At 44.1% G+C, this 22,127-nt stretch overlaps 1 protein-coding gene across 1 annotated transcript; it reads left to right on the plus strand.

Moving 5' to 3' along the window:
* The first annotated feature begins 6,196 nt into the window (after positions 1 to 6,196).
* Positions 6,197 to 12,933, plus strand: TNFSF15 (TNF superfamily member 15). The gene is made up of 4 exons (XM_089536989.1): positions 6,197 to 6,393; positions 9,443 to 9,509; positions 10,427 to 10,459; positions 11,391 to 12,933. Exons 1-4 carry the CDS (start codon positions 6,244 to 6,246, stop codon positions 11,843 to 11,845), a joined length of 705 nt encoding a protein of 234 aa, XP_089393115.1. The 5' UTR covers positions 6,197 to 6,243; the 3' UTR covers positions 11,846 to 12,933.
* Positions 12,934 to 22,127: the final 9,194 nt, after the last annotated feature.

Below are 22,127 nucleotides of genomic sequence, written 5' to 3' on the forward strand. Positions count from 1 at the left end.
AGAAATTCTTATATAGAAAATATCATCAAACTCAACTGTCATGAGGCTTATTTACATAGCGCTTGGTGTTATCTGCAGAACTTACACTGCCGGTTAATAAATAAGCACCCAACGCCTCCTCCACCTGCTGTTGCTTTCGCTCTAAGGTTTGGTTTCTCTCCAACGAATGAGAAAGGTTTCCCCCGGTTTCCGTTGTGTTTTGCTTAGAAGTTGACAGAGGGCAGAAAGCTAACAAAAGCAATGATGTAAGGAAACACGTTTGGATCCAAGCAAAGGGTTGCGTAGCTCAGTATCCTCTGACTAACGTGATGTTTCTCATGGAGTCCAAAAAGCAGGAAATGGGTGCAGATGAAATTTTCCACTTCGCTTGCTCAGCAAGTGGCATTCAGAGATATAAACTGGTAGTCTACATTTGCTACTTGGTTAAGCACACTTACGTAAAGACAGGCCAAAACAAAGTTGCTTCGGGTCACTTTGGAGATATGCTGTTTAAATGACACATGCATCTTAAGAGGCCAGAAGCTGCGCCAAAGCTGCACTCCAGTCCTTAGGATTGGAGCATGGCTTTGGTGCAGCTTTTGGCCCCTTAGGATGCATGCATCATTTAAACAGCATACCTCCAAAGTGACCCGAAACAGCTTTATTTTGGCCTGTCTGTATGGGCTCTAAGTATATAATTGGTCCTCCATATCCACAGATTTTTTTTATCCATGGATTCAACTATCCACAGCTTGAAAATATTCCCAAAAAATACAAATTCCAAAAAAGCAAACTTTGATTTTGCCATTTTATATACCATTTTACTATGACACTGCATTTAATGGGATTTGAGCATGGATTTTGGTATCCACAGGAGGTCCTGGAACCAAACTCCACCAGATAGCAAGGGCCCAATATACTTAACTAAGGTGGCCTGCACCCGCCCCTTTCCCCTCTGTATCGGGGCCTCAACTGCCAGACCGGCAGCCTCTGAGGCCCCAATCCGCCGCTTTGCAGGCCACGGGGAAGCGGCAAAAGGCTGCTTCCCTGCGGCCTGGAAAGGGGTGTCCTTGGGGCTTCAAGCCCCAAGGACACCTGGCGCTTGGCCCCTTTCTCCTCTGTGTCGCTGGGCACAGCCATGTAAAGGCTGCACCCAGCAATGCAAACCCCAGAAGGAGCTCCATTTCGGAGCTCCTTCTTACACCGCAGAAAGGGCGCTCTAGGCGCCCTCGCGTGGCGCAGAGACGTCATGTACGCGCCACCTCGTTTGGAGGAAGTACGGTTGTGACGTTGTAATGGCGGCGGCCGTGTGGAATGGCTGCCGCCATTTTGTACGGACTGGGTCCGTACTAGGGTTAGGGGCATCAGGAAGTGACACCCCTTTCTAACCCTAATACGGACCCAGTCCATATTTTCAGGCCCATCTGTAACGGGCCTATGCAATTTATCTTGGCCCAACACCCTCAAAGCTGATGAAAACATTATTCAGCCAAGTTGCAATTGCCAGCAGAATGGACGTCCTTCTTCCCAAGCAACAGCAATTGCAATAGCATGTGCATTTCCATACCGCTTATCTGTGAACTCAGCACTCTCTAAGCTGGTTACAATCTCTAAGCCAATTGCTCCCAACAAGCCGGATACTAATTTTACTAACCTACAAAAGGATAGAGGTCTGAGTCAACCTTGGAGCCCTCCAGGATCGAACTCACAACCTTGTGGCTGCAATAGTGGCATTGCACCACTGGGCACCAAGGCTCCCTAGTTACATATTAAAGTAGGTGGCGGGGTTGAAAACATGGCAATAATGTCATCATTGTGACCATGTAGTGATCATGTATATGGAACAGTTATCAGGATTTACTCATCCATAACTAGCCTGTAATCTTGATCTCTACTTGACTCTGGCCACATTTCCTTGGTAGAATCAATGCAGTTTGACACTGCTTCAGCTGCCATGGCTCAAGGCTATGGAATTCTGGGATGTGTAATTTTGAGAGCCTGCTCTGTCAGAGAGCTCTGGTGCCACAACAAACTGCAAATAGCGTTGAGCCATAGCAGTTAAAGTCCTAAAACATAAACAGTCTTTGAAAACTATGCAGCAAGACGAAAAATTGTAAAATTCCTAGTTGCTTCCTTCAGGTACAAACTTGTCAAAGGATGGCTTCCCTACACATAGTATATAAAACCACGAATCTTCAGGCTGTTCCAGGAACTAGTTGCAATGGAGTCCCTTTCTCACCGGCTTACATGGCATTGTCTGAAGGCATCTAGTCCACCTCTCGAAACTGTTCTCACCAGCTTTGATGACAAAAGAGGGATTGCCAGGGTACCTGGGCAGATGACTGAACTTGCCAGTTCATGATCTGTTCATAGATACTCTTGCAAGGGTTTGACGTCAAAGCAAATACAATCTTTCCCAGCCCGACAGTTACAGACAGTCCAAATGGGAGATGCCAAGAACAAGTGTTAAGCGATTCCTCCTTTGATACTGAATCTGCATAGCTGGCTCAAACAATATCTAGACCCAAGGGTTAGTTCTTGAGATCCTTCGCCTAGAGATGCATGTGACCTTTGCCTTTGGATGAAGCCCATAACCTTACCAACCAAAACATGCCCTCTCACTGTCCTGATTTATCAGAGACCAACCCAATTCATCCTTCGTAGTCCCGCTTTTCCAATTGATCCTAAAATGTCTCGGTTTCTCTCTTCCTCCTCCTCCCACTTTGTCCTTTGCAACTTCAGTTGCTGCAAATGGAGTCCAGAGAGCAAAAGTGGCACGCACTGCATGAATTTGGCAAAGGAAAAGGAGAGGAGGAGTGGGTTCTTGCCCTTTCCAGTAAACGCAGGCAAAAGCAAACTGCTGCTGTCTTGTCTTTCTCATTAATAACTTTTGCAATCTGGACCTCACGTTGATGTTGTTTGAACACGTGCGTCCCAGTTTAAATCTGCAAAATGGTGGAGGGTATGGGAACCCCAGCAACTTGGTTGCTGCTGGAGCTGAGGTCCAAAACACTGAGATCCAAAACACACTGCGGAAATAACCCAATCTGAGACCTCTTTATCCGCCTTGGCTCAATGCTAGGGAATTCTGGCAACTGTCAGTTTGTGACACATTTATCCTTCTCTGTCGGAGAGCTCTGGTGCCACAATAAACTACAATTCCCAGGATTCCCTAGCACCGAACCAGGGCAGTTAAAGCGGTCTCAATCTGGATGATTTCTGCAGTGTGTTTTGGACCCGAGTGACTTTAACTACATGAAACTATGCACATGTAAATACATTTAGGCTGTGTAATATTGTGGTTTTAAAAATCTGGTTTTAATCTTTGCTAGTTGAGAGCACATTGCAAACATCATATGACAATGATGAAATGTGCCATCAAAAGGTAATCACATCCTCTTTCCAGCTAAGCCTTTTGTTAAAACTGGAAAAGGAATGCACATTCCAGACATCATTTGACAATGATGAAATCCTGATCATCGATTGTTGTTGAGATGCAAGAATGGACTTGATTACCTTTGGTGAGTAGCCATAGCCCATCAGCATGTGACGCTCAGTCTCCAGGTGTGAAGCTGAAGCCAGGCTGCCCAGTCTTCCTCCTGCCTGGCTCCTGGTAGAACACTAATCAAGGATAAAAAGAAGGATGACAGGAGGCAGTTTAAAAACCGTTCTTCCTTTCGTCCCTTTCAATCTTACTATTCCTCCAATTCCAACTCTAACTCCTTCCAAGCCAGGGAGGCCAGACCCAACAAACCTCGATGGGGAGACTCCGAGTTCTCCAAAAACCTCCTTCTCCGCCAAGGAGGGTGGAGGCTCCAAGCCCTCCAGAAAAAAAAATGACATGACCCCTCCAGTGGGGGGCTTCAGGGATTCTACCAATCATGAGACCCTGTAGGTGGGCTAGAAGCTGCAAGTTGACTTGGGGGAAACGGAGGACTTTGAGGATGGACTGACAGATAGACCGGATCCAGTCTTGTGGAAGGCAGACCACTCACGCCCGGGGGTCTATCAAGGCTCCCAAGTGGTTAATTCGTTGGTCTGGAAGAAGGGTGTTCTTTTGGAGGTTGACTTCTGTCTTTCGGTTAGTTGCAAAGGTGCTACAAGATCCCTTTGCATAATGATTTTCCCGACTAACACAGCAATGTCTTTGTATTCTAAGTATAAAAATATGTTTGGGATAGATCTGCCTTTCCATTTGATACCACTTGATGCAGAGAGTATCACCAAGCTGAGCAGGTCTATTTTAAAATAACAAAAATGATGAAAAATAGAAAGCAAGCAAGAAGTACAGATAAAAAGATAAGCGATAATTAAAAAGGTAAAGTCAACATTGATGTGTATGCAGACTATATCACAGTACTTACGTATAGCAAATAAGGCACTGCCTGGAATGAGCATTTACTGTATCCAAACGCATTGTTCCAAAGGTGTCCACGAGTTATGAGAGCTTCTTTCCACATGTCCCTACCATGTTTGCTACAATTAATAAAAGCAAACCAGATTCCCGTACGGTTGCCTTACATCCCCATTCAGTCCTTTCACTTGCTGTGCATGCTTTTCCAGTGCAGCAAGATCCCAAACCTTAGCAGACCATTTATTGATATTTAAATTGGCACAAACTATCAGCTGCTGAGCCACCAACAATAAAAAAATGTTCTAGCTTTGACTCAGATCAAATAAACAGCCTGGAGTGGCGGACAACCAGTTTTTGCTGTGTTATAATCTCCTTTGGGGATTATAGATATACCTACGCTGTAGAAATAATGCATTGCTTTAACTATCATGGCTCCATCCTGCAGAATCTTGGGATTTGTAGCTCGGTGAGCTGCCAGAGCTGGTTGGTAGAGAAGGCTTGCAAAACTACAGATCTTAGGATTGTAGAGCATGGAGCTAAAGTGGTGTCAAACTGCATTAGTTCTTTTGTAGATGCACCCACAGCAGAGGTTGGTAGCTTCATGCCCAATGGGGTTTTGAAGCCACTCCAGGTGCTCTCCAGAATGATGAACTCTATTTCTAGCCAAGTTCAGCACCCTCTAGATCCTCGAAAGCCACGTAATGAAGCTTCTCTCCACTCATCCAAATTTTAAAGGCACTATTCAACATCTGCTGGAAGTTGACCATAGAATTGTACTGGAGGACTTAGGGGTGGCACAGACCGGCACTTTGTGCCATCTTGCATGTGTACTAGGGCTGAGCTAAGGCTGAGTATTCACACAATCCAAGCCCTAGTTCACCTGCCTGGCCACCATCATGGCACATGCCCGTCCACATGGTGCGCACCATGATGATGCACGCCAGACGCAGCGCCCAAATGGTTCTGGACTGAAGGGGCATCATGACGCCATGCCACAGCGCTTATGATGCCCCTTCTGGGACGCAAAAAGAAGCCCCTTTTCAGGTCTTCTTTTTGCTCCTTCCAGAGGCTGCAGCATGTGGTTGCTGCAGCCTCCATCTGGGGCTCAAAGGGTTGAGCGGCCCATCTGTAGAGACCCATACAAATGCCTAGAGAAGTTTTGACTCTAGGAACCTCTAGGTCCTCTAGGGCAACTGTATGGTCAGCACCTGCAAAGTGCACTGGACGGATGCCTAGAGAAGTGTTCTCTCTAGGAATCTCTAGGTCCTCCAGCATGACATTTGGTAGAAGGTGGCCACAGAGTCATGCTGCCTAAGCTCTACGATGGCAAGAAATGAAATACATATGTAGAAAGATCTTGTTGCACCTTTGAGACTCACTGAAAGAAAGAATTTGGCAGCATGCACTTCCCTAGATTTCACTCTACTTCCTCAGATGCATTTAGACATTACCTTGATGTCTACATGTACTTCTATTGATGCAGCCTTGACTCACATCAGCAGAATCCAAGAAACCTGGGCCTGGTTTCAGCTTTCGTGGAAACCCTCCCAGGCTGAGTTTCTCCCCTCCTTTTTCCCTCCCTCTTTCTTCCTCTCTTCCATTCAGCTTGCAGCAAGATCCCTGAGGGACTTTCCTTTTCCTCCTCCCACAGTACTCCTCCTTCCTTCCTCTCCATTCATTTTCTCTCTCCCCCTTTGATTTGTTGTTTTTTCTTTTTCTCTTCCATTCTCTCACTTTTTCTTTCTTCCCACCCCTCCTCTGTAGGTGTGGTATCCCCATCTAAGGAAACGGCGTGGGATGCCCCAGAGGATAAAATAAAGGGATGCTCCCTTTTCCAAAGATACCTAGCCTGGATCCCTCTGGAGCATCCCTCCTTCTGCAAGGAGTCCCCGATCTACCAAGCCAGAGCCATGGAAGTTGACAGAGAGAGATGGATGCTTCGGAGTGAGGGTCGCAAGCTGCGTTGCCTGGTAGGCTTTTGCCTCCTGGGCTTGATCCTTCTCATCTTGCCTATCCTCTATCTGCTGAACCAGAGTGCTAGGAAGACCTCAGAAGGAGAGGTAGGTTGGCATTAGGAGAGGATCTATGGTATTTTAATTTTGGGGGAAGTGGAGGGACTTAGGTGGACTGGGCTTTGCAAGGGCAAAGGAGCCATCATTGAGTCTCTCCAGCCAAGGCTAGAGAGGGCAGGGGGACCTCTCTGTCTGCTTGACTCAGGAGAGGCAGATCATGGGATTGTAAGGCAAAAGGGGCACCCAAGGGCCATCTATCCCAAACCTCTGCTAGTGGAAGAATCTGTAGCCCAGCTGTCTCTAAAGCCATCAAGACAAGGTTTGGGAGGTCAGAGGGATTTCTCTGACTTCTTGCCTTGGGAGAGTCAGATCATAGGATTGTTAGCCAATAGGGCACCCAGGGGGCATCTATTCCAACCCTATCAGCAGGACAAGAAGGGTCACCCAAGGGCCATCTATCCCAATCCTATCTGCAGGACAAGAAGGGTCACCCAAGGGCCATCTATCCCAATCCTATCTGCAGGACAAGAAGGGTCACCCAAGGGCCATCTATCCCAATCCTATCTGCAGGACAAGAAGGGTCACCCAAGGGCCATCTATCCCAACCCTCTGCTGGTGGAGGCATCTGTAGCCGAGCTGTCTCCAAAGCCATTCAGCCAAGGCTTTGCAAGATTAGAGGGACCTCTATGTCTTCTTGCCTCAGGAGAGTCAGATCATAGGATTGTAGTGCAAGAAGGGCCACCCAAGGGGCAATAGGATTGCAGGAAATCATAGGATTGTAAGGCAAGGAGAATCACCCAAGGGCCTTGAAAGGTTAGAGGGACCTCTCAGGAGAGTCACATCATAAGATTGTATGGCAAGATGGTGCACCGAAGGGCCATCTATTCCAACCCTCTGCTGTGAGTGAATCTGTAGCTCAACCATCCTGGGAGTCCATCCAACCAATGCTTGAGAGGTTAGAGGGACCTCTCTGTCTTCTTGCCTCAGGAGAGTCAGATCATAGGATTGTTAGGCAAGAAGGGGCACTCAAGGGCCATCTGTTCCAACCCTCTGCTGGTGGGTGAATCTGTAGCTTAGCTGTCTCTCAAGCTAAGCTGGGACTCCATCCAGCCAAGGCCTGGGAGGTTAGAAGGACCTCTTTGCCTTCTTACCTGAAATCTCTGAAATTTCAGGGTAGTCTGCTTGACTTATCAACCCTAGCTCCCTGTAAGGGATATGAGGTAATCCCATTGCTAAAGTGCAAGATTCAGCAAGAGGTCCAGCCATCCTCTGACTCATATTAGCTGCCATCAGCTCATGCCTACGAAAGCTCACACGACCAACTTTTCTATTACAGTCAACCCCAAAGTTGCTGCAGGATCCCTTTGCATGCAGTCAGCTCCTGCAGGTCAAATGGAGGCATTGCTTCAGGCAGCAAAAATCCTTGAGCTGGGGTTAGGAGTAAAGGGTACCTGTGAATGGGGGAAAACCGCAAATAAAAAAGCATTATTCTTTTTACCTGAGGAAACAGCTCTCTGGGTATCTCCAGGTCCTCCAGTGCAACGCTGGGGTCAACATCGGCCAGAGGTTTTCCATAGAACCATTTGCTGGAAGTGTTTTCTCTAGTAATCTCTGTGGCCAACTTCCAACATCATTGCATTGGAGGACCTAGGGATTCCTAGAGAGAATGCTTTAATCAGATCCAGAAATAGTCCAAGCTGCAAAGCTGCAAATGTAGAGGACTGACTGTGTAGACTGTTCTGTTGGATTCTGCTGCTGCCTTTTGTTCTGTCTTTTTAGCAAAGGAAACATTATTTTGGCTGCAAAATCAGCTTGTCCTACTATCTAATTTTTACTTGGAGCCACTTTGGTTAGTTGTCCGCTTTAAAGTAAGATCCTGCAGAGCTTCTTCCCCCTGCAATGCTCTTAACAACAAGTGATGGAATATACTACTATTGACCTCATTGTAGCAATTGCTCAGGGGAGCGGTAGTACCAGAGTGGTTGCTTTTGGTGCCAGAAAGGCCTTCTAAAGTGTTGATTCAAACACTACTACCCCCAGTTTCTGACAAGTTGAAATTCCTTATTTCATCATCACACAAGGTACTTTTGAGCAAGGTTGAGAGCTGCTTCAGTCACTTGCCTCTTGGCAGCGGAAATGCCTTCCTTTGCAATCAGGGTTTTGATCAACGCTGATGCATTTATAACAGGAAGAATTGCCTTGCCCATAGGTAGGGAAAGTTCTTCTTCTCTGTTCTTTTTCTCTGCAGAAATAATGCCGTGTGACACCGCTTTAAATGCCGTGGCTCCATCCTATGCACTCCTGGGATGTGTCATTTCTTGGAGCCCTGGATCTCTTGGACAGAGGCGGCCAAATATCTCACAACACGACAACTCCCAGAACACCATAGCATTAAGCCATGAGAGTTAAAGCAATGTCAGGCTGCATTATTCCTGCAGTGCAGATGCAGCCTGTGTTAAATATGCTGAACTAAGTCTCTGGTGCAGAATTCAAAGATATAGCCGCATTTGTCTGTAGAATCAGTATTAGAGAGATTTTGCAGCACCTTAGAGACTAAATGAAAGAAAGTAAGAAGTTTGCAGCATGAGCTTTTGTAGACTTTGGTCCTACTTCTTCCAATGCTTTTTCTCCACCAAAAGCATCTGAAGAAGGAGACTGACGTCTACGAAAGCTCATGCTGCCAACTTCTTGCTTTCATTCAGTTACTCTCTAAGGGGCTACAAAATCTCTCTAGCTAGTGTGTAGTAATGGTAAAGTACTGGTGTAGAGTACTGGCATAGAGTAAAGTACTGGTGTACTGGTGTAAAGTACTGGTGTAGAGTAAAAGAAGAGTACTGGCTCTGAAAAGGAGAAAGATTGAAGCCATGGACACAACACACTTCCTGCCAAGTGTAGCTTCTTATCAGTTCTGTAAATACTGGGAACACTTGTCATGTGCAAGTGACAAACGTCATGATTTATTGTCTTCTAATTACTACAATACGGAAAACCACTTCCCAGGCCATTGTGTGTGTCTGGCATGTTGGACTTAGCCACTGTTTCTATGAGACGCAAAGTCAGGATTTTGTGTGTATGTGTTTCCTTTTTTTATTTCCAGACGTGGACTGAAAAGATGCCAGAAATGCAAAGGCAGCAGGCCGATGCTCCCAACTGCAACAGCTGTAGTGAGTGTGTTTCATTAACTCTGTTTACTCTGGCATGTGCTTAACACAGAGGCGCACGTGAAAGATTCATCCTTCCAAATCTCTCTGAGCAATATCAGCCCCGAAAACCTCTGTGCCGCTACTGCTACTGTTGAAGCAAAGCTTGTAAAATATGCTCATGGTGGAACAGTAGCTCAGCAGGTCGGACTCCTGCTTTCCTTGCGGGAGGTCCATGGTTTGATGCTTGCCCTTGCCAGCTGAAACAATCCCAAGCAGAAGCTGCATGAAAAATGACCTCTTACAATGGCTTTGCTTTATTTGTGAATGGAAGTCCTTTAAAAACAAAATTAGGGGAGGGAGATCCCAGGGAATCCCCTTCATATAATGCATGGTTCCTTGTGGCTCGGCGGAAATCAAATTAGTGACCATGTTCTTCTTTATTGCCTCTCTTATCACAATATCATGAAAACCTTTATTGAATATCCTTTGCTGTCTGCCTTCAAGTCATCTCCGACTTAAGGCAACTGTAAGGTGACCCTATGATGGAGTCTTCTTAGCAAGTTTCTTCAGAGGGGGTTTGCTATTTTCATCCTCTGAGACTGAGAGAGTGTGACTTGCCCAAGACCACCCAGTGGGTTTACATGGGCAAGCGGGATTTCGAACCCTCATCTCCAGAGTCAAAGTCCAACACTCAAACCACTACATTAGAATCTGCATTAATTAATTAATTAATTAATTAATTAATTGGCCTCTACGCATGGTTGGGGTTATGTATCTCCATAAGAGGACCTGCGTCTGCAGGAATCAGAATTGTGCCATTGTGCAGTGTTCTCATCCAGCAGAGGACTGCTGTTAACATGGCTGGGTGGCAGAGCCGGCAAATTGCTTTCATCTGCCCAAGTAATCCTCTGTTTTGTTGTTTCTTTCTCACATCCCAGCCTCAGAAATCAAGCCAAGGATCCATCTGACACGTAAGTTTTAGTACCTGTGGGACGGTACGGGGAATGTTGTGCACTCTGATGCTTCCCAGATGGGTTTTACGTGTTGATGATGGAAGGTGTAGCCAGAGCAACTGGAGGGCCTCTGGTTAGGGGAAGTGGATATAAGGGATCATTGTGATTTCTTTTTTTTCCATATCTCAGTGGAGATTTTGCCTCTGGGGATTTTGCCCAGGCAGATCTGAGAGTCTTAGTCTGTTCATTAGAACAGAAGTGAGCCACAAGAGATATCTAACCTAACCCCTTGCCATGCAGGAATATACAACTAAGGTACTTCTGAAATATACTCATCCAGCATCTGTTTAAAGACCTCCAAAGGTGGGGAGTCCATCACTGGCCAAACTAGTACATCTCACTGTGAAAGAGCTCTGATGATCAAGAACTTCTTCCTAATGTTTCAGAGCCATCCCTTTCCTTGTAATTTCAGTACATTTGTTCATATCCTAATCTCTGGAACATCAGCTCCAGAAGCTCACTCCCTCTTCCGCATGATGTCCCTTCTGATATTTAAAGATGGCTGTGCTGTCACGTCTCACTTTATTTTCTCCAAGCTAAATATACCCAGATGTTTAAGTTATTCCTCATAAGACTTAGTTTCCAGACCTTGGTCATCTTAGTTGCCCTTCTCAAGAGATGTTTTAATTTGTGGATACCCTTCTTGAACTTTGATGCCTGGAAGTGGACACAGTATTTCAGTAGAGGTCTACCAAAGTAGATCTATGTGATCAATCTATGTGTTGACCCATCATACAGGAAATCATTCACTGGGCCTAGTCTAGGTAGGACCAAGCATTAAACCTTGGGCCCAATAAATTCATTTTGGATTTGGAAACCCCTTGGTCTTGGCGAAGGCATCTAGCAAGAACATACTAATGCCACGGATTTGTTTTCTCTTTCTCCACAGCCGCCGATAGGCAACCAGAGCATGACTGCATCCCAAATGTATTTCCAATCCTTCACTGGAGAAATGGCCCACAAGATAACAAAGGAAGAATTACATACAAAGATGGTTACTTGACCATCTTAGAAACCGGGCATTACTTTGTGTACGCTCAAGTCACTTTCCACTGTCCTGAAGGCAAGTGCAAAGATATGACATATTGCCAGAAGAACGTGTCAGAGGAGACCGACATAACCCAGATCATCTCCAAACAAAGCACCAGCTACGGAAGCACACTAATAAAGAAACTGATAGCCAGCGATTCCATTGGAAGGAAAGACAAGTGGAAGAAATCGCTTTACCTGGGAGGTGTCATCCAACTCAGGCAAAATGACAGACTCATGGTTAACATTAGTAACCCCACGCTTGTGGACACTCGTCTACCTGGAAAAACTTTCTTTGGTGCTTTCTTGATCTAACTACGTATGTAGAAGAAATCCTGGAGCCCTTTCATGTTACACAGTTAGAGGGCTATGACCCCACTTTAGCTGCCTTAGTATGGAATACGAGGGTTTCCTTTTGGTTTGATGAGGTGCTAGAACTCCTTGGCAAGGATGCTGAACATGGCTCCCTAAACGGCAAATCCCAGGATTCCATACTACGGCGGTCCAAGTACAACCATAGCGCTATATTTGCATCATGTGAAAAGGCCCAGGGATGTTTTTCATAATTCTGGGCATTGTAAAACTTCTGGCTAGATCTGTTTCCTAAACACTTTTCATTTGATATTTGTCCTCTCATATAGATAGATAGATAGGTAGATAGATAGATATGTATGTATGTATTTTTGTTTCTACATAGAATAATTCCTGTGCAGCACTTTCCAAGAAGGAAAAAAATTGGTCTATTGTTCTTCTCAACAGAACATCCTGACGGTCAAGAAACCCAGTTTTCAACCTGGAAATTAATCATTGTGAATATTATTTCCATGGTGGAGAGTGGTGTTTTGCTTCCCTAAGGACCCAGACATGGAGAACATATATATGACCCTATAGGATGTTCCTTTGTGGACTTCCATCACACACACATGCACATATATACATAAAGATTCACAGGCTTCACTCTCTCTTTGAGCTGTCCGTCATCCCTTTCTTCTTTGCCACCACCTCCTCTCTTCCATCCCCTTTTTCTTTCTCTGTGTCACTCCATCTCTTTCCACTTCTGCCCCTTTACGTCTCCAAACCAAATGAAATTAGGACCAAATATACCTCCAGGCCACCAGCAGTAGTTTCCCTGTTCCTGTTTGATACAGAGGAAGGAAAGATCTCAATGTAAGGACCTTGTCACACAGGGAAATTGGGGGTTTAAACAGCGATTATTCAGCGCAAAAGGTGATAACGCAATTACAATTTTCACACACATCACTATTAAATGGGCAATACAGTCAAAAAACAAGAAGGAGACTTCCCTGAAAATGATTTGTTTCTGTTTATTGCCTCTTATTGCCTGTTTATTACCTGTTTAACGGCGACGTCATGTGAAAATCTTAATTACGATATTGCGTTTTGTGCTGGATAACCACTGTTTAAACTCTTGATTTTCCCCATATGATAAGGTCCTAGGTCCATGTTGTTGTTTTCTCTCTCTATGGAATAATCAGGCTGTTCTGTTTGTATAAAAACCATTAATAAATAAGATATATTTTTGGAAACTATATAAATGTCATATAAAGGATTTTTGTAACAACTCTTTGGGCTGTGAGTCTTTTCCTGGAGTTTCTTTCCTGCTGTCCTTAAAAAGGAGTCCAGGTGATCAATGCCTCAAGTAGAATAAAGAGTGGGTTGATGTGATGTTTCACAAAAGACCCTTGACTTTCACACTGTTTTGCCCCAATGAAGACCTGAGTTTGCGTTTCCAAAATTAACCACTATGCCTCTTTCACTCGCTTGGCTATTATCCTGGATGTAGCTTGACCTGGCGGCTGAAGCAACGTTCAGAAAGTCAGCCACCTCTTTCAGTTTTGCACTATCCTCCATCATTGTCTCATGTGGAAAAGGGGAGTTCAGTTTCTCAGAAGACATCCTTCTGACAAAATTTGTGAAATCGATCATTTTCACACTCCAGTAGACTAGCATCATAGTGTTGGAAGAGGCCCCAAGGACCATCCGGTCCGACCCCATTCTGCCATGCAGGAACGCACAACTAAAGTGCCCCCAACACATGGCCATCCGACGTTTGCTTGAAAATCTCCAAAGAAGGAGACTCCAGCAAACTCCAAGGCAGCATCTCCTACTGTTGAACAGCTCTTATGGTCAAGAAGTTCTTCCTAATGTTGAGCTTGAATCTCCTTTCCTGTCGTTTGCATCCATTGCTCCAAATCTTAGTCTCTGGAGCAGCAGAAAACAAGCTCGTTCCATCCCCAAACTAGAGCAGCAGTACCCCTTGAAACACACTTGGGAAAGTGTCCAAAAATGAAAATTTCCCCCATCTCCATGAGAAGTAGATTCATGGGAGGGGAGGTCAAAGGATGGGAAAATCCAATCTTTTTGACTCAGCCCACGCTATCCTTCCTCTGTATCCTCTGCCCCCATCCTAGAGTTGCAAGAAGGGTAATAACCAGGGCTTTCCCAGAATCACCTTTGACTCTATCAGAAGTCTAAAATGAGACATCCTTGGCCATTTTGCCTTGGTATTAGCCTCCCATTGTGCCTGAATCACAAACTTCTGTGTACAGCCCCAGCTCTCTAGAGTTTCACATGAATCATTGGTTTTAAAAGGCCAAGCAATGCTAACTGGCTGTAAGTTTGGCACGGGAGCAATAAAGGGAATTGTTTGTTTAATGATTTTAATGATGACAACTTTCAGAGAGCCTTCCAAAAGGTCAGAGGGAGGAAACGGGATTTTGATTCATTTCCATTTTCTAATACTAGGGAGAGGAGGTGGCCAAGTATGCAACCCATCATGGAAGTAACACGAAATGATTAAAAACATGCATTTGTATCAATAAAGCATCAGAGGTTTCCACTTCCATTAGAATCATAGAAAAAGAGTTGGAAGGGACCTAGAGTGTCATCAAATCCTGGGATTCTGAAGGACGGAGCCATGGCTGTTAAAGCAGCTGAGTTTTTGTGCCAACTCAGTTTTCATTTTCCAAACCTTGCCGATTTCTTTATTGCAAGGAACAGAAGGAATGTGAGCTTGGAAAGAATCGAGCATAAGGCAAAGTGAAACTGATCATTCCCCCCCAATCTCATCTGTGATGACTAAATGGACACAGAACTGACACTGACAAGAAATGGACTGAATTGGAAAAACTAAGCCCAAGATGATTTGCCTTTGCATTGATTTGCTATCCTTAAGACAGCTGCAGATAAGAGAGGTTTCCCACTTCTTGGTTACTCAGCCATAAGTGTGCATGAGAAGTGAAAAATAAAATCCCTTCTCTTTCCATAGTGACTCATGATGATCACTCCGGTGTAACATGTGTACAATTACTCAGTTGTTAATAAGACTTTTCCTTAGAAAAAAAGACCCCCTCTTTCCCAGTAACTGTTTCAGTGTCTGTTATTGTCAACCAATGCCATGGGTCCACTTGAGAATCCTACCAATAGGATTCAGTTCCCCAAAAGTACCTTCCAAAGTAATTTCTTTGGGAACGGGAATCTCTCCCTATGAGTCAACTCTGACTGATCCAGCCGATAAATGTCAAGATTAAGTGCTAATCACAATAACAATATGCAACAACAGTGTTGATATTGTGATTAGCATTTACTCTTGGACATCCAAAGGTTGGTTCACTCAGAATTGACTCATATGGAGAGATTCATGTTCCCACAGTGGTCCCCAAACTGTGCCCTTTAAGAGATTTGGGACTTCAGCTCCTGGAAGATTCGGCCATGCTGGCCAATAGTCTGGGATTCTGGGAGCTGAAGTCCAAAATCCCTTAGAGAGCACAGTTTGAGGGCCACTGCTTTTGGGAGATACTTTTGGGGAACCGAATTCTGCTGCTAGTCAACCCACGACATCAATGGGAGTTGACTATGTAAAGAGGAGAAGTAGACTCAGTGAGCTATGGAAGCCTTCTATGAAATCTACAGATTCAATGGATTTAGTCTAATTATGAGCTTCAAAGTTGTGTGGCTCCATACGTTAGACTATGTTGGAGCATTGTACTATGACCCTGGAGACCAGGGTTTGATTCCAGCTTGGCCATGGCAACCCATTGGGTGACCCTTGGTGAGTCACACACTCTCAGCCCCCAAAAAACCTTGTGGTAGATTCACCTTAGGGTCACCATAGGACAACTAGAAGGTGCACAGCAACAATAGCAAAGGGCCCATGAGAGTTGGGTCACCATAAGTTGGAAACTACTAGAAGGTGCACAGCAACAATAGCAAAGAGCCCATGAGAGTTGGGTCAGCATAAGTTGGAAACTACTAGAAGGTGCACAGCAACAATAGCAAAGGGCTCATGAGAGTTGGATCACCATAAGTCGGAAACTACTAGAAGGTGCACAGCAACAATAGCAAAGGGCTCATGAGAGTCGGATCACCATAAGTAGGAAACTACTAGAAGGTGCACAGCAACAATAGCAAAGGGATCGTGAGAGTTGGGTCACCATAAGTCGGAAACTACTAGACGGTGCACAGCAACAATAGCAAAGGGATCGTGAGAGCTGGGTCAGCATAAGTCAGAAACTACTAGAAGGTGCACAGCAACAATAGCAAAGGACTCATGGGTAGTTGGAGGCCCAAAATATCTGGAGGGCTACAAAGAGGACTTTTTGAACTTAAACAACTAAGACGTGGTAATTTCGGGGAGGGAGTACTAGCTGTGATCATTGATGGCCCTGTGACAGTGAGGCAGTCGATCCGCTCCCAGTTTTGAATGGCTTTAAAGGATCTGGCCAATGTCCTAAAGCTATTGCAGGTATAGTTCAACATCTCAGAAAGATAAAACCCAGAAGAAGCACACCATCTCAGTACCATAAAAACAGTGATTCCCAAATTTTGGTTTTGGACTTCAGCTCCCAGAATTCCTAACCATTGACCAAGCTGGCTGGGGATTGTGGGAGTTGAAACCTAAAATACTTGCAGGACCAAAGTTGGACAACCATTGATCTAGGAGATTATCTCACTTGAGAAATACAGATTACACTTTTACCCTTTCAATCACACAAATATTATCCTGTAGAGTTGGCAACGTTACTTACGAACAGCTATTTTTTCCCACTCATTGTGTTGTCATGATAAAGGTTCAATTGTAAAACTAACGAAGATTAGATTTGAAAACCGCCACTTTCTGATGTCTTTTATTCCTCCGTCGAACAGCTGTTCCCATCTGAGAGTTCTTTCTCTTCATCGAGTTGCTCAAATTTGCAAAACTGTTTATACGGTTTTAAAACTAAAAATGCCACAGTACGAGAGAGGAGTAAATAATTCCCTCGTGTGCAATCATGCTTACAAACCAAAGCAAAATGCCTCTAGAGCACACGACCGTCAAAAGCAAAAAAGTGCAATAGCAAAAACATGAATTTATAATGAAAATGATGAATTAGATAAACAGACGCTACTGTGCTTCTCAGTGCGCAGAACATGGACTGGGATTGCTACGAAGTCAATACACATCAAATAGTCCGTGGTCTAGTTGGATGATCATAAGTTCATTGAAGAAAATATTTGGGGGGGGGGGGGAGGGAGAAAATATAATCCAAAAGTCTACTACCAAAAGTCTACTATTATCCCTTATATCCCTGCTGTATCTATTGCTTGCTATCCCTCGTATCTATTATTCCTCATTAACAGAGGAATGACAAATTGCTCTATAATTAATGATCAATAACTAATAATAAATTCCTCTATCCAGGCTTCCTGCCCCTTTGACCATTAATTCTTATCCATGTCTTCAAAACACTTTAATGTTAACATGCATGGTTCATTTTCTCGATGATTCCACACTGTTGTTGTCGTTGTGCGCCTTCAAACCATATCCAACTTATGGCAACCCTGAGACGAACTTATCATGAGGTTTTCTGGGGCTGAGAGTGTGTAAACATTACAACTGCAATGCAGTTATATATTCCCAAGTATAGCGGGGTGCCTTCCATTTGCAGTTATCGGAGGATGGAAAATCTGTTTCCAAACCTCAAAAAGTAGATCAACTTTCAAACAGTGAAGGATAAAATGGTTTGGATATTCATAAGGTCTTCCTTGGGCCACGTTTCAAAGTTAATGTGGAACAGCACCATCTAGTGACAGCTATCATGATTAATGTGCTTTATTACCCTACTCTTTAGTAGGATTAAGAGTAGGACCATCGTTGGTCTCAGGCTTACCATCTACAAGGCCTAACATGAGAGAAAAGGGGATGAGAAGGGAGAAAGTGAACTGCGCTTGCGAATTCTTGGTTGCAATGTTCTTGTCACTATCGGTTGGAATGGGAAGCAGGTGAAGGAAAAGATATGTTTCCCGCCACCTAATAATAATAATAATAATAATAATAATAATAATATTTATTTATACCCCACTCTTCAGCCAAAAGGTCAGAAGAGAGAGAGGGAAGGAAGAAGGAAATGTGAGGAAGGAGTATTTGTGTGACCACAAACCTCATTCCCTTTCATTCAAGTGGAGGAATCTGCCTGTTTTCCTTTCTCTTTTCATTCATATTCTTTCCAGTTTGTTCCCATCCCACTTCTAAATGAGCCTATGGAAAACTGTATAGGTCCAGGTCCATGATCGTGTTTATGTGACTTTTGCAAGCAATTTCCTCGCACGTGCACAATTTTCACACCCATTATTTTGACTGGCAGACTTCTTTGTAACATCCAGCAATGTGTGAAAAGGAAAGAATCATTGCATGATGGTTTGCAGATGTGTCGGGGGCCCTGTGAATGAGGTTGCTTTATGTTAGGATGGAAAGCAAAAAATCTTTAAATTCCCAACATTGTTGAAAGCATCGAATGGAATACATTGGATTCCACTCAGGCAGCTGCCATTCTTGGAGGCCAAGTCTATTGTACATTAACTCATAGGTAAGTCCCTACTGCTGTGAATTCAATGAATGCAAGGAAAAGTGCGTATGTTCAGCATTCCACATTCAATGCTCATTCCTTCTGGCATCCAAATTGGGCAATAGCCGGTGTTGACAAGAACATCTGCAAAGGATAAGGGCCAAACATGGATGCAACAATGCAGGCATGACGGAAATGGCTTCGCCTACATGCTGAGATCCAGGCTTATCTTTGACCATAATGTTAATCCACTTCCAAAAATAGCAGCTCTATGTTTAGTGAGCCTAGATGTACAAAGGGACCTGATGGGTCATCCATCTTAAAATCCTCCACTTACGGAGTCTTATTCTATTAAAAACGAGGAAAGTGGTAATGAGTCACCATCTGGACTTGATCAGCGATGGCTGGTGCTTTCCATGTGAGTTGGGCAATGAATGAACTCCAGCCTTTAATCTGAGTTTTAAAAGCTTTCCAAGGTGATGGGCCACTTTTTTCACAGAGTCATAGAATCATAGAATGATGGAGTTGGAAGAGACCCCAAGGACCACCCGGTCCAACTCCATTCTGCCATGCAGGAAGACACAATCCAAGCACTACTGACAGATGGCCATCCAGACCCTGTTTAACCATCTCCAAAGAGGGAGACTCCATCAGCCTCTGAGGGAGTGTGTTCCACTATTGAACAGCTCTTTCTCTCGGGAGGTTCTTCCTAATGTTTAGATGTAACCTCTTCCTGTAGCTTTAATCCATTGCTCTGTGTCCTAGTCTCTGGAGCAGTAGAAAACAAGCTTGCTCCATCTTCAATATGACATCCCTTCAAATGTTTAAACAAGGCTATCATATCACCTCTTAACCTTCTCTTCTCCAGGCTAAACATACCCAGCTCCCTAAGCCACTCCTCATAGGTATGGTTTCCAGACCTTTCACCATTGTTGGTCAGCCTCCTCTATACATGTTCCAGCTTGACCACCTCCTTCTTGAATTGTAGTGCCCAGAACTGGACACAAGATTCCAAATAAGTACATATGACCGAAGTAAGTATGTATGACCGAAGCAAAATAGAGTAGTACTGTTACTTCCCTCGATCTATCCTCCTATTGATGCAGCCTAGAATTGCATTGGCTTTCTTGGCTGCTACATCACATTGCTGGCTCTTGTTCAGCCTGTGGTCCACTAAGACCCCTAGATCCCTTTCGCATGTGCTGGTGTCCCCGAATCCTATATCTGTGCATTTCATTTTTACTGCTCAATTGTAGTATCCTACATTTCTCCCTGTTGAAATTCAAGTAGGGGATTATGGATTAATTTCAATAAGGGGATTATGTACATTTTAAGTATATATGTATTTTGTATTTTATGTTGTATTTTTGTGTTGTAACCTACCTCAATCCTTTTGGGAGAGGTGAGATATTATTATTATTATTATTATCATTATTATTATTATTATTACAATCAGCCCTCCTTACCCATGGATTTTTTTATCCACAGATTCAAACATCCAAGGCTTCAAAATATTAAAAAATATCATCAATTCCAAATAGCAAACCTTGATTTTCTATTTTATACAAGGGGCATCATTGTACAATCCCATTGTATTTATTGGGACATGAGCATCTACAGATTCTGGGAGTCCTGGAACCAAACCCCAGAGATTAACAATGGCCCACTGTATTATTATTATTATTATTATTATTATTAATGTTACTTTGGGGCCAGGATTTTGAATACTGACAATTATTTCTTCCACCACAAGCAGCCCTGCACCCAAATATATCCCAAGGAGCTCAAAGACGGGTCAGATTTATCCCATCGAAACATATCATTCCTTGAAACCTCTGGATAACAGTAAGAGAGGAGGATGAGCGATTCGTCAGAGCATTCCTTTCAGCCCTGTAAGCACAGCGGATGTGTCTTCTACTTTACCAACAGTGACTAGGGTCTCAGTTGTAGTTTGACGGTAAAATAACATTCTGGGTTTCCCCTCTAGTTTGAGAAACACCAACAAAACAGCAACAGTCCACAATCTATAAGCTGCATTGGACAAAACTCTCCCACTCCCCCATTTCAAGTATCTGTGGTGAAAAGCCCAAGTCAAAGATGTTTACACCAAAACATGGGAAATCCCAAGGAGCTCAAAGATGGGTCACCTCTTCCCCGTCAAAACGTATCATGCTTTGAAATCTCTGAATAACAGTAAGAGCCGATGACGAACAATTTGTCAATGTGTTGCGGTCAGTGATGCCTGGGGTATTCTTGGCAAAGTTACTCATTCTTTCCCCCAGTTTAGATGCACGCAATGGAAATCTGGATGGGTACTGGTGAAGCCAGCACCACAGAGGAAGAAAACCCAACCCTGAGCATCTGTGTCGCTTCCATGAAGTCAAGAGCAAATGGCGGAAACTGCACCGTTCGGTTGATGTGGTTTGCTCAATCCGTGAACGCTGGGAGCTTTTCCCCAGCATTTTGGGACACTGACTGTCAGAGCAACCACATGAGATGCTCTATTTTGTATTTGTGAATCCTGAAATGACTGGTCCCCTTTTTAAAACCAAGTCAGCATTCTTTGTTTGCAGGCACATTAAATTGCTGTTTGATGTCTTCTCCTTTCTTCTGCACAGATTCTTAACATTGACTGTGGATGTGCAGCCCTTAAACTCTACAAAGGTGCATGCCAAATAAAACATGGTCAGTGTTTAAGGTGCCACAACATTATTTGTTGATCATCCAGAATTAGCTTCATCTGGCTCATTGCTTCTCTTCAATGCCAGCCCAGAATGTCCACAGATTTCACAATAAGGGCAAAGAGCTCTAACTAGTGGACCATCTGCACACTAATGATGATTCCTTTCCATATATTTGTGTGATCCATGTGGCTGTTAGTGAGCACAGAAGACACAAGGGATGCCTTTGGGATGCCATTTGTCAAAGGATTGAATGAAAATTCTCCTGAACCTATCCTCAAAGGGCCTCTGTTGTAGCTGTGGTATCAGAACCCACCATCAGATATGGTCAGCTCTTGAAGCAGATCATGAAGAAGAGCAGCCATAACTACTTCTATCCCAAAACTGGAACAGAACTTTCAGCCAATCCATATATTATCCACATAGTATCAGCGGTGTTTCTGGTCGGCCAAGTGAACCGTATCTTACAAACAGCTCAACATGAAGTTTCCAAACAGGCAATCGCGTTCATCTTGGTGGTGGCCTTCAAGTCATTCCCAACTCATGGAGACCCTAAGGGTTTTCTTGGCAAGGTCTGTTCAGAGGAGGTTTGTCCTTGCCTTCCCCTGAAACCAAGAGAGGGTGACTTGCCCAACATCACCCAATGGGTTTCCACGACTGAGCAAGGACTTGAACCCTAACCACCAGAGTTTTAGTCCAGTGTTTGCACCACTACACCACACTGGCTCTCATTCAGCTTGGTATCGAGAGCTAATCTCTACACAAACCAAGACTTCTCTTTTTTTTGCTGGAAAGTGTCCAGAGAAAGTCAATCAAGTTGATTAAAGGTCTGGAAACCAAGACTTCTGAGGAGCAGCTTAGAAGATTAGGTATGTTGATCTTGGAGAAACGGCAGGTGAGGTGATAGCTATTTTTACATCTCTGAAGGGATGGCATGCAGAAAATGTAGCCAGCTTGCTTTCTGCTGCTCCAGAGATCAGGATGGACCCATGGATTCAAATCACAAGAAAAGAGATCCTACCTTTACCTCCTGGTAGTAAAAGCTATTCCACAGTGAAAACAACTGCCTCA

This window comes from Sceloporus occidentalis, unplaced genomic scaffold, assembly GCF_023333645.1.
Source record: "Sceloporus occidentalis isolate IW3139 unplaced genomic scaffold, rSceOcc1.0.p SCAF_8, whole genome shotgun sequence".
Classification (NCBI taxonomy): Eukaryota; Metazoa; Chordata; class Lepidosauria; order Squamata; family Phrynosomatidae; genus Sceloporus; species Sceloporus occidentalis.

Coding starts and splice junctions, on each gene's coding strand:
- TNFSF15 (XM_089536989.1), top strand. CDS start 6,244: ATGGAAGTTGACAGAGAGAGATGGATGCTTCGGAGTGAGGGTCGCAAG. Junction 9,510..10,426: donor TCCCAACTGCAACAGCTGTA/GTGAGTGTGTTT, acceptor CTCACATCCCAG/CCTCAGAAATCAAGCCAAGG. Junction 10,460..11,390: donor GCCAAGGATCCATCTGACAC/GTAAGTTTTAGT, acceptor CTTTCTCCACAG/CCGCCGATAGGCAACCAGAG.